The following is a 12276-nucleotide window of genomic DNA, read 5'->3' as shown; positions in this document are numbered from 1 at the left end:
AGATGTGTGTTCTTTATAAATAGAATCATGAGACGCTACAGAAAAGACATGAACACAATGGGTTATAGTACTTTGTAAGTACAGGCAGGGCCTAAGGAATAATTTTTAGGTTGATAATAGTTTTAAAATAATGGTAAAATGTTTTCTTTGAGGCTTGGGTATGCCTGTATGTTTGACTAAAAAAATTAATTTCAGTGTAATAAGTGTGTATAGCGTTTCCTTGCTTTAGAAATATTTATTGCTGCCCTGTTCTTTACATGTTCACAAAGGCAGCTGCAAACATTCATTCATTCATTCATTCATTCACTCATACAAACAACAAGTGCTCATCCAGTGTGTGCCAGGTTGGTATGCATAAGGCATTATGCTATCTAGGAGATCATGGGACATACAATATTGTCCCTACTCTACAGGAATTTAGTCTTGGAGAACATTTAAGTCCATGCTGTTGTTTCAGAAAGCTCACAAGAAGGAAGCCAGGAGCTGTGCAAGGAAAGCTGGCTGCATGTCCAAAGGCATCTCCATATGTGGTGTACATCAATCTTGTCAAGTCTGGAAATGAGAAACTACCCTAGATAGTTCAAGCAGAGAGGGTTGTGGTGCATGGGAAATTTTGTGATGCTTTTAGAGGGTTGAGAGAGCAAAAGGCATAGGTGGTGGTACTCAAAGCCCAGGAAGCTGTGGCTTCCTATTCTTATGCTGAGCTGCTGCAGGTATCGGGGAAGTCACTGAAGCCTGCAGTCAACTGCTATTGAAGCTGGTCACCTGCAGCTGGAAGCAGAATGGCCTCTGCCTTCCTGTTGCTTTCTGGTCCCTCACTGCCTTGACCTGACCAGCTGACTAAGAAACCTTAATATGTAGTTTGCACCTGTTGACCTGAAATACAGAGAAGAGTATGGTGGGGGTTGGTGCGGTGAAATCCGACAGTGAAATAACCAGTGGAGAGGGATGGGCTCACGCCCAAAGCCACCCAGAGTTTTCTCTCAGTAGTTTACACACAGAAATTTGATTATTAACATGGTGGGCTGTGATCAGGCTTTGAAATTTGACCAAAATTAACTGTCTGGACTGAAATGGATCCCTTGAAAATTCATATGTTGAAGTGCTAGCCCACAATGTGACCAGATTTGGCAATCAGGACTTTTAGGACGTAATTAAGGTTAAATAAAGTTTAAGAGTGGGGCCCTCATTCAGCAGGACTGGTGTCCTTACAAGAAAAGGAAACTACACTAGAATTATGTGTGTGAAGGAAAAGGCCATGTGAGGACACAGAGAGAAAACAGCCAAATGCAAACAAAGAAGAGATGGCTCATCATAAACCAACCCTGCAGGCTCCTTGATCTTCAACTTCCAGCCTCCAGAAGTGTGAGAAAACAAATGTCTATGATGTAAGCCACCTAGTCTGTGGTATTCTGTTATGGCAGTACAAGCTGACTAATAAACTAAGCAAACATCTAACTAATGAGTATAAAGAGTCAGATGCCAAATTGCAAATTTGTACTAAAAATGTAAATTTCCAAAAGATTTTCTACTTGTATTTGCTGGTCAGCACATTCTTCTATAAGTAAACCTACCTAGGAATCAAATAAAATTAGAAGATTGCTTAATGGCCGTGTTCTTTGAACATGAGGGTTTGCTGGATGATACAAATGGCCAGCGTAATACCAAAGTGTCATTGGGATGTGACATACTCATTTCCACTCTAGACCAGCAGTCGTTGCTTGGTATGTGTGAGTAAGTGTGGCTATGCCTTTTCCCTGACAGGTGGAAGGCATCAGCCTGCCTGACTTCTCCTTTGTGGATCCCTCCCTTTATTGATACATCCTGGGGCCACTTTTTGTGGGGGAGGGAGGTGTTGCTTTGATCCTTTTGGATGAATTTGGGTGACTTTACTTTGATTTTTTCCATGATTGTCTTATGGTTGAATACACAAATTCTCAAGTTCTTGGGATGGGAGGTAGTGCACACTTAGGCTGAAGTTTGGCCAGGACACACTGCTACATTTATACTGCTTGTTGTCATGGACTGTGTCCTTTCGATTGGTCAGTACCTGTGCTGTGTCAGTGGATAAATGTTTTGAATGGCAATCTCTGTCTCTATAATTGGCATCATAAAGTATAAAAAGAAATTGACTGGGTTAAGCTATACAGTCAGCCTTCCAGAGAGCAGAGTAGGCTATTTGAGAACTGTCGAAAGGATCCCTGTTTCCCAAAGTGACAGCCTCATTAGCCTATTATGGAGTATAAAATCCAGTCACCAGAGTTGCTCCTTAATGAGTGTCATTGTATTTACCAGGAGGGATAACCAACATATCAAATGTTTAAACCTTACCTACTATGTGTTAGGCATTGCTCTTTAAATGGACCATCTCATTTATCACCATACCAATCTTACTATGAAGGTCTTACTACTGTCATTTTACAGCTGAATCAACTGAAGCTTAAATAGGTCAAATAATTTGTTCAATGTTTTCAGTTAGTGAGGAGTAAAGTAGAAAATCAAGCCCTAAGATTAAACATTGCATTTAGAACAAACGAGTTCTCTTGGCCTATGAGACCCTGTGTGCATAGTTGTTGCTTATACCCTGGGACTTTTTCCACATGTTCTCTTTCCAGCTTACTTTGTTCCTGAGGAACTGGTCCCCTATTCTGGGACACGCACAACTTTCCCAGATCTTTCTCAGAAGAAACACTGGTCTCCCTGCCTGGCATGCTCTTTACCCTTATTTTATCCACATGACTGGCTTCCACCATTACCATTCTATTTAAGATATTCTCCCCTTTCACATACTTGACACTGTTACACCACCTACTGGGGATTATTTCTTTCAGAGCAGGTACCTATCACCTCTTGGTGTTATTTGCTTGCTTATTTGTTTTCTATATCCTCCCAATAGAATTTCAGTTTCATGAAGACTCTCTTATACATGGCTGTGTCATTAACTTCTAAGTACTGAATCTTCTGTAATAATCACTGAGTAAATACATGCTAAATATCCAGAGATCATCTGTTGTAACTGATCAACCCTGATAATCTTTGGAATAAGACTTAGAAGGTATGTTTTTGATGGAGGAGGAAATCCGAGTGGCTGAGTAGTCCCTCTGGTTGGACTTAATATTATGGAGAGTATTCTTAGCTACCAGTACATCCAATCACTGAGATGAGGAGGGGCTGCAAAATAGGTGGAAATAGCTGAAAGTGGGAAAGATGAGCCCCCAGACAAACTTCAGTTGACTAGTAGTTTTGCCTATAGTAATAGTACAGAGCTAATTTAATTCTGGAAAATGCTTCTGAGAGTTTATTTTTAATGATTACTAAAAAGCAAGCATTAAGAATTTAACTATATTTAAAGAATGATTCTAGGTGATGATGGTGATTAATAAGTGAAGTCGCCAAGGACTCGTATGAAACTTGGGAGAGAAAGATGCCAAATGGAGTGACTAGGAAGGTATTGCGAAGGAGGTGGGACCTGAGCCAGGCACTGGATCAAGGGGTGGAATAGACCAGATGGAGGTGAGAGGTATGATCAAGAGTGTGGTCTCAGGAATGTGCCTAGGGTGTTTGGGATTATAAAAGACTAGTTGGCAGGAAGTAGACCTTGAGCATGATGATGGAAAATGTGGATTTTGTCCTGAATTCAGAATGGACTCCTAGGAGTTTCTGAGTGGATTAGTAATGAATTAAAATTAATGTTTCTGAAAACTGAGTGATGGACTGACTCAGATTGAGGGGGGGAACCTGTGGCTGGAAAAGGGGTCCATCAGTTTCCTGCAATTAACTATGATTTGGGCAGACTCTGTCTGGGCCACAGCTGTCTTAACTCTCTTCCTGGTGGAGGAAATCAAAAGGCCACATGCTGTGTGTGGGCTGTAAAGTAGAGTCTGTTGCATCCTCTTCAGAGATGGAGCAATTGAGGAAGTTGTGAAAAATATTTCTTTTCAGTTTTATTAAAAACTGATTGGTATAGAAGTCCAGCTCTTCTGTATTGGCAGTACATTGGCTATGTGTCTTGTGTGGAGTATGAGCATTTCTGTATCTCAGAGTGCCTCTGAATCATCGAAGACATTAAATTATGTCAACTAGTATTTAAGGTTAACTGGTCTGTAATGCGATCTGTGTGTAATTATAATGTACATACTTGTATGTTATAATTCACTGCCTTTAAACCATTTTTACATACATCATTTGATTGCTTTTGATTGCAGTTGGGAAACACAAATTTTAGAGAGGCTCAATGACTTCTTCAAGGTCACTGAGCTAATGATAAGGAAAGCCTGGACTCCAGCCTATTTCTTTTACTTTGAGCCTTTTACATCTTGGTGAAAACTAGGAGCTAGTGCTTAATACATATGATACATCCTTACTAACCAAAATACTTAATAATTTTAGAACAAGTCATCTTAGCAGAGTACAGGGATTAACTGTATCTCATATGAAAGAATGCAGTGGATGTTCAAATAATCATTGACAATAATGATGTCTATCTTCCACTGTTCTTTCTGAATTAACCTGTCTCAAGGGAAATGTATCCAGTAATGTTCCTCAAATATGTTTGAATCAAATATTTTTAAATTAAATATTGACAGTATTGTTTGTTTCAGTTTTCCTCATTGGGTTTTGGGCTCAACAATTCTTGGTTATGGAGCATGGGTCTGTCCGTTTGCTCTCATGGAATTTGCAGACAGCATCTATGTGCACAACTACAGAATGATTCTGGCGGGTAGAGCAAGTGTGGAGCAAGTGTGGCATGAAATGGACTGTTTGCTTTTTCCGCAGTCTGCTGATTCAACCTGCAAACCAATTTCCCAATACCATGAGCAAAACCTATAAAAACACAGGGGCCTCTGTAAAGATGACTGTGACATTTGCAACCTGGAGAGGTTTTTGGAATTGAGAGAGCCTAGTTCTATACTTATTATTTAGGCCTGGGTATTTTTGGCTTCAGCACTTGTCCCTGGTTATAAAGTTAAAAACAAGGGTCTAAACACTGTTCACTTGGATAGTGAAAAACATGTTCACTTTTTGCAGTGACCCTGAAAACAGAAGGGGAATTCTTATAAATCACAAAGGAAAATAAATACCTTCACCCATGGAGGGAAAGAGACAGCTTGAGAAAAGGGACTTTGGAAAAAGGCTGTCTCTAGACAGCAGTCTTGTGGTAAGTACTAAATATTCATTTACCACTCTATATGTTTTGGCTTAAAATGCATTATTCTTTGACTGTTATTTCCTGAACCCTGTGCTTTTCAAACCTCTATTCCAGTTACCCCATTAGCAGTATCCCCTGGGATTTTGTTTCATTTATTTTTTACAGAGTCAAAAGCCAGTAAATTATTGGAATGTTTGTATAGTGTCTTAATAGGCAAATGTCATAATCTGTCAACATTAAATATAATTACATTAATTCCAGCCAAAGTAGACTTTAACCTATACAAAAACACTACTATACAGCTGATGCCAGATGCCAAGCCTATATATAGTTGTTCCATCACCCATTTATCTTAACTTTCGGGATAAGTTGAACAAGAACTCAACACAACTTCAATTATTGAAGAGCAAAGAAACTATGAGATCTTCCTAGGTATGTAAATTAGTTTAATTGTCCATAAGCTTTCCTCTAAATGTCTTAATGCTGGTGAGCATCATTCTTAACCACTTGGTTTGGTTTACTTTTGTGTATGAGAATCTAGTTTGTCCAGACAAAATAGACTAAACCATTGATTTTTGAAGGTTGGTCACTCTTTCACAGTCATTGAGCTAAGAGGTGCAGGTCACCTCTTTGATTCTATAGTGCCTATGAACAGAGCAACAATCAAATCAAGCAAGTCACCCCTTTCTCTTTTGCTTATGTCCTGAAATAGAAATTAGCTTAGTTCCTTTGTTTGCATGTTGTGTACCCCCAGCACCTGGACTGGACTCTGGATCAGAGTAGGTGCCCAGTAATATTTTTGTTGACTTGATTTACCAGTTGCACTTTTCCAAATCTGCTGCTGTAGGTCCTACTCTGCCAATGTACATATTAGATATTTACCCCATAACTGCTGATGTTTCATATCACAAACTGTTCACAGGTACAAGAAAAGGATTGAGAAAAGAATTGTATTACACTTTTTGGTTTAGTTCTTTTTTTTGTTAGAAGAAACTTCTGTGTCTCTGTGGGTTACACACTGAGCAGCATTTCTTCAGAGACTAAGAACTTTAATAGTACTTTAAGTTCTCTTCTCAATGGTTATGTCCTTTTCTCATCTTTTATGTCTTTCTATTTCCAGGTAGAATGCGGTGAATATTTCTGTGTTTCTGTGTGTATGTGTTTATATTTATTCCTTTTGCAACTTCTGGGGAGTTAGTATAAAAAGATGATTTCTCAGCCTCTCCTTTGGCGAAGAAAGCCCCTCTTACATATCAACCTGCCATTGGGGTCTGTCTTATGCCCAGGCAGAGGACAGAGGTGCCCATACATCATAATATGAGCAACACGGGAAAAGTTCTCTTTATCCCCAAATTCCAGTCCCTAAAGCCCCAATTCTGCCTGCTATCCCAGAGAATATGCAAAGACCCCATCAAAGCAAGCATGCTAAGCTATTATCTTTCATAATACATAGTAGCACTCATTAATAAAAGATCTTGGATCACTCCCAAATGTTATCCAGATGAGTAGAGTTTTGTTGAGGAAATTGATAAACAGAAAGACACTGAATACAAAGTGCTGGGCTGGGTTGGGGCAAGTGGGGAAGGGGGAAGTGAATTAGTATGACGGCACTGGGTACCTGAAAATCAGAGAAGAGGAAACAGTCTAACTGAAGTCTTTGCCCACATTGATACTTAGTTTAGTAATATGTTTGTGAGCATAAATCATATCCTGTCATATTACCAGTGCTAGCTGGGAGCCCCAGACCAAGCTTGAGTTCCCACTGGCATATGGCGCTGCCCTGAGTCATGTGGGGGCTGTAATATGTGTCTTGATTACAGCAGAAAAGAACATTGTGAAACCGAGAGTTTGTTGCTTGGCACTACCTAAGAAACATAATCCTGTTAAATCTCCCTAAATGATGCTCAGGAGACTTTATACACTAGAGAAATATCTATCTTGTTTTCTAGAGGCAGTTAAGTGTTACATCTGCATGTGCATATTGGGAAAATCCTGAAAAATATATGCTCACCTATGACTATGTGGCCTAGTATATGGGGGTGGTTACATGCTATTCATTGGTGTACTATGAGGCTGGGAGATTATAATTGTTTCCTCTATTTCAGTATTACATTTTTTCCTCATATAAGTTACTGCTGCTGAGACAATGACACCAAGAGTACTCGTTTTGAGTTGGTTCTTTGACCATGAGAGCCATTGAAAGACCCATTGGAAGTTTGTTGTGACTGTCAGGAAAAAATGAAGGAGGAAGTGAGATCAAAGTTGACTGATCTGTAAAGGACTTGAACCTATAACTTGGCCCTCCTTTTGGCTCTGTGCTGAAATCATACAAATAACTAAGCAAGGAGGACATAAGGGTGGTGTAGAAAAGGGTTTCTGGGAAATACAAGAAAAAAAATAAGAGATATCCTGCATCATATCACTCACGCTTCATTCCCAAGGCATGCTTATGTTATTTTACCTTGTTCTAGTTTATATTATTTTTTTTAAATCACAGACTACTAAATTGGGAATGGTTTATTCAGTCCCCTCACTTTGCAGAAGTAGTTATAATACTCTGCGAAGTTAGATGCTTTTGCTGAGGTTGTATAACCAGGATACAGTCAAGAGTAGAACTGAGGCTTCCTACCTGTCACTTCAGTTCTTTGTCTCTCACTACATATATAATACCCCTGGAAGAGAAGATGTCCTTTTGGAAAACAGACTAGAGGAAAGAGAAACATTAAAAACTCGTCTTGAAATTCCAGTGCCGTAATCATTATGACCCGTGTTTTTGAGAGTGAGAATACCTAGAGGTAGTTTCCACTTTCAGATTTTACAGGAAATAATTTCTCATAATGGACTGTGAGAATAAGGTACTATTAACTTCATTACACTCTTTATTTTACATGAACAAATCATTAAATGTCTAGTAGGAATTTTGGCTTTCTCAGACCAGTTTTAAAATTTTTAGGCTGGAGGAATCACAGAATAAAAAAACTCATTTTCAGATACTAAAGAAAACTTCTGATTGGGGGATGTGAGTTTCTAGTTCTTTCTCACAATTTTGCGTTCAGGACATGACAGGGAGAGTTTGAGTGAGTGAGTGTGTGTACGTGTGTGCGTGTACGTGTGTGCACTGGTAACACTGAAGTATTCTTTGATGGTGATGTTTTTGTTGATAAGTCATCCTTTTTAAGAAGAAAGTGACAGGTAAGTGAAACTGAAATGAAAACTGTTTCAATGTGGGGGGTAAAGGCCCCGAGAGAAAGACAAATGACTGCCAGCGTGCCTCTGCCATTGGGAGTGTGCCCAGAATAGCTGCATATTGATGGCAAGTACAGTCTTCTCTCTGATAACAATAAAAATCACCCCAGAAATTGAGGCCTCTTCTTGACCTAAAGCTCTTCAGCTCACCCTAGGATGCTTTTTGATCAGTAAAAGTCAGCATTACACACTATGCTTTTTTTACATGCAAGAATTATTCCCAGGCTTCATGTACAGCTACTTGACATGTGTAGCTGTTTAACTGATGAGAAGTTTGGGGAGTGACTTATCTTTTTTACCAGCTCACATTCAGTTGAAAACATTCTCTTTTAATATGAGGGAAAATTACTTTTGGCTTTTAAGCACACATGTGAGTAGCAGTTTCTCTTATGAATGATGTATTCCTTTGTGGTGTTCCCATCCCTTTGTCCCCACCAAAAGAAAGACAACTGTTGGCCATGCTAGACCCTCAGCTATGATAGCTGTGCAGTTTTGATGGACTTGTAGGAGCAGGAAAGGCCTCACAAAGGTCCTTCAATTCATCCTTCATCCTCTTGATGGTTTACCTCCAAATCATTAGAGTAATTAGGCCTTCCATAGGCATGCACGAATTAAGCCAATCAACAAGCACTTTTGAAAATCTGCTTTATATTTAAGGTGTTTTAGTGGGTGTGGGATGTGTTATGTAGTTGCCACTTGCTCCTCTAGAACCATGCCATCGTTCAGTACCTTATGGTGCACCCCTGGAGGATGTAGCACACCAGTCTTGTCAGAAGGATCTCTGGTTTTCTGGCCTCTGGTTGGGTTTGACTAAAGAGAGGACCTAGCAGGGTATCAGAATTTGGAAGTTGAAAGAAGTCAAAGTCTTTGTTTCCCTGCTCTCTTCTTGCCTGGTCGTGGACTACAGTAACTGGGCTCCTCTGCCTATGGTCACAGCTTTTGCTGGGCAACCTTTCACACAACCCTCGCTGTAGTCATAACCACAGCTCTCGCTGTGCTCTGGCACTTCTGTGTCCCCAACGCCTCCTCCAGGCTTCTTGGTACCAGTGGCTGTTCAGTGTTGCCAGCCTGTCTCATGTATGTTTGCTTTAGATCTGCCCACAGTTTCTTAAGTAATTCCTTTACCTAGCTCTCCTCAGTTAGATGTTTTGAGTGGGCTATCTCTTTCCTGCATGGTACCTCAACTGATATGAGGAGATGCTCTCACAGTATTGATAGTTTATTTGTGTAAGCTGACCTAATATGCAGGCAGCATAATGTAACATGGAGGAGGTAGATGGTGTGATGCTGACAGTGATAAGAGCTGGGATTATTGTGGGAGATGGTAAGGAGGAACCACGAAGGAGCTGTAGTTAGAACTGTGTTTTTCTGAAGCAATAAAGAGAATTTCCTAGGTAAGGATTAGATGGAAGAGAAGAGAGATGTAACCCAAGAATGTTGTCTTTCTTATACCCCTGGTGATAACTTTTCATCACTGGACTATTTTTTTTCCCTGGGAAACTTCTTTCATATACCAAATTGTGATGGTTAGTTTTATAGGTCAGCTTGACTCTGTGGCCTAAGGCATGCCCAGGTAGCTGGCAGAATGTTACATCTGGGTGTGTCTGTGAGGGTGTTTCCAGAAGAGAGTAGAATTTGCATTGGTAGACTGAAGAATGAACATGGCCCTCACCTATGCCGGTGGGCATCATCTTATCTGTTGAGAGCCTGAATATAACAGAAAGGGAAAGGATGGGTGAATTTGCTGTCTGCATCAGCTGGCATATCCATCTCCTCCTGCCCTCACACAATGGTTCTCCGGGTTCTTGGGCCTTTGGACTTGGATGGGAACTTGCACCTTGTTCTTACATGGCTTTTGTGTTTGGACTAGAAATACAGCACTAACTTTCCTGGACCTTTAGCTCTCAGGCAAATTATGGAATTTCCCAGCCTCATAATCACATAGGCCAGCCTCAAAGAAGGGGTCATCAACATTATAAAAGGCCAAAGAATAAATATTTTAGGCTTTGAAGGTCAAATGAGTAGACACAACTACTCTGCTGTTGTAGTAGGAAAACAGCAACAGACAATTCATGAATAAATAGGTGTGACTTATGTTCCAATAAAACTTAATTTTCAAAGACAGGCAGCATGCTGGATTCTAACAGATATCTGCCCACCATAGAGTAATGGGAAACTTGAAAGTGCAGATTCACTTTTTCTGAGTGTTAACTTTCTGAGTAGTGACTTGTGTCTACTTTCAGGATATGCAATACACCCAGGCAGGCAAAGGAACAGGTTTAGGCTGTTAAGCAAAGATGCATGAACCCAACTGGCAAGAGGATGAGCATAGGGGAATAGTTTAGAAAGCTCAGAACTCACTGAGACTTTTTCTAAGCACAAAATAGGGGCATTGTGAGTGGCACTCGGTGCAACCAGTGGATTGTGAAAACTACGAAAAACTCTAAATCTTTCCATGCTTCAGGTATGCTTGTAGCCTCCTTTAATGTCTTGGTGCTGCATTTGCACTACCCCTCACTGCAGAGATATGGTACAGAGCACACCCTACCAGCTTGCTGGAGAAGGCTTCTAGCTATCAAATCCAAGCTGCCTTTGACCCCTTCTGCTATGTAAAGTTTGGTTTACTGTGTGCCTCTGACCACTGGGCAAAGGTCAACCTGTCTGGTGGATAGCCTGACCTTTGTTCTAGGGCACAGGTGGCAAACACAAGAACCAAGGGCTGAATCCAGCCCTCCATCTTGTTTTATCCAGCCCAGCACCTTGTTTCTACCTGGCAGCAGCACCAAGCTCTTGCTTTACTGTTAAAGACTAGTTATATTTATACAGTCCTAAAATTATATTTGGCTCTTTGAAGGCATCCACGAGGCTGATGTGGCCCCTGGTGAAAATGAGTTTGACACCCTGTTCTAGGTTATCAGTGTTGTTTAAGATTTCCCAAGTAAGCATCAAGAGGAGGAGGGTCAAGGAATGAGATGGAACTTTTCATTCCACAACTGCTTCTTTGCCCCTAACAGGGTTATCCCAACCATTTCTTGATATCCTGAAAAGAACAGAGACCATTATCTAGAGCCAGATGTTGGAAGGTTGGTGGTGTTTGAAGATTCAGTCAAGGCCCCTTTTGGAAAAAAAAAAACTGAAACAAGTGGAGAACACACCAGGTTTAGCCCAGGTTAGCATCCTTCCCAGAGTGACAGGCTGGATCTTTGACTATTCTTCTTTAAAAGTGGGAGAGTTAGAAAAATGTCATATTCCCAAGTGAATATTTACCTAGTGAATCTGTTCACCAGCCTCACTGAGCCCATTTTGGAAGATGAAGAACATGCTGGATCCACTCATTTACATAATGGAATACTATGCAGCAGAGAGAAAGATGGAGCTCTCACCCTTCATGACAGCATGGATGGAACTGGAGAGCATTATGCTAAGTGAAATAAGCCAGGCAGTGAGGGACAAATACCATATGATCTCACCTTTAACTGGAACATAATCAACAAAAGAAAAAAGCAAACAAAATACAACCAGAGACATTGAAATAAAAAACAATCTGACAATAACCAGAGGAGACAAGAGAGTGGACAGTGGGGGGAAGGGTTTTCAAGAACTATTATAAAGGACACATGGACAAAGCCAAGGGGGAGGAGGGTGGAAGCAAGGAAGAGAGGTGGGTTTGACTGGGGTGTGGGGGGAGTGGTGGGGGGATAATGCAGACAACTGTAATTGAACGACAATGAAATAATGAAAAAAAAAGCTGGAGAAATGTCCTATCCAGATGCCTACCCTCCAGCAGTACAGATCCCTGGGGACTGTGGGTAGATTTGGGGTAGATGGGCTGGGAGAAGGCAGGGGTGGCTTGGCCAGGTGGGCAGAACCCACAGTGCCTG

General features: G+C 40.7%; 1 protein-coding gene across 3 annotated transcripts in view; it reads left to right on the top strand.

The window, feature by feature from the left end:
* Positions 1–12276, top strand: part of NCKAP5 (NCK associated protein 5) — a 995643-nt gene that overhangs the window by 157219 nt on the left and 826148 nt on the right. For all 3 annotated transcript variants that reach the window (XM_053666799.1, XM_053666798.1, XM_053666800.1), the window contains one exon: positions 5029–5158. In XM_053666799.1, coding sequence (XP_053522774.1) covers positions 5090–5158 — 69 coding nt within the window. In that variant the 5' untranslated portion in view covers positions 5029–5089. The remainder of the gene's footprint in view (positions 1–5028; positions 5159–12276) is intronic.

The sequence above is a fragment of the Artibeus jamaicensis genome, unplaced genomic scaffold (assembly GCF_021234435.1).
Source record: "Artibeus jamaicensis isolate MK-2021 breed Jamaican fruit bat unplaced genomic scaffold, CSHL_Jam_final contig_1284, whole genome shotgun sequence".
Classification (NCBI taxonomy): Eukaryota; Metazoa; Chordata; class Mammalia; order Chiroptera; family Phyllostomidae; genus Artibeus; species Artibeus jamaicensis.
The sequence above is the reverse complement of the archived record's forward strand: the minus strand, read 5'-3'. Positions and strand labels throughout refer to the sequence as shown.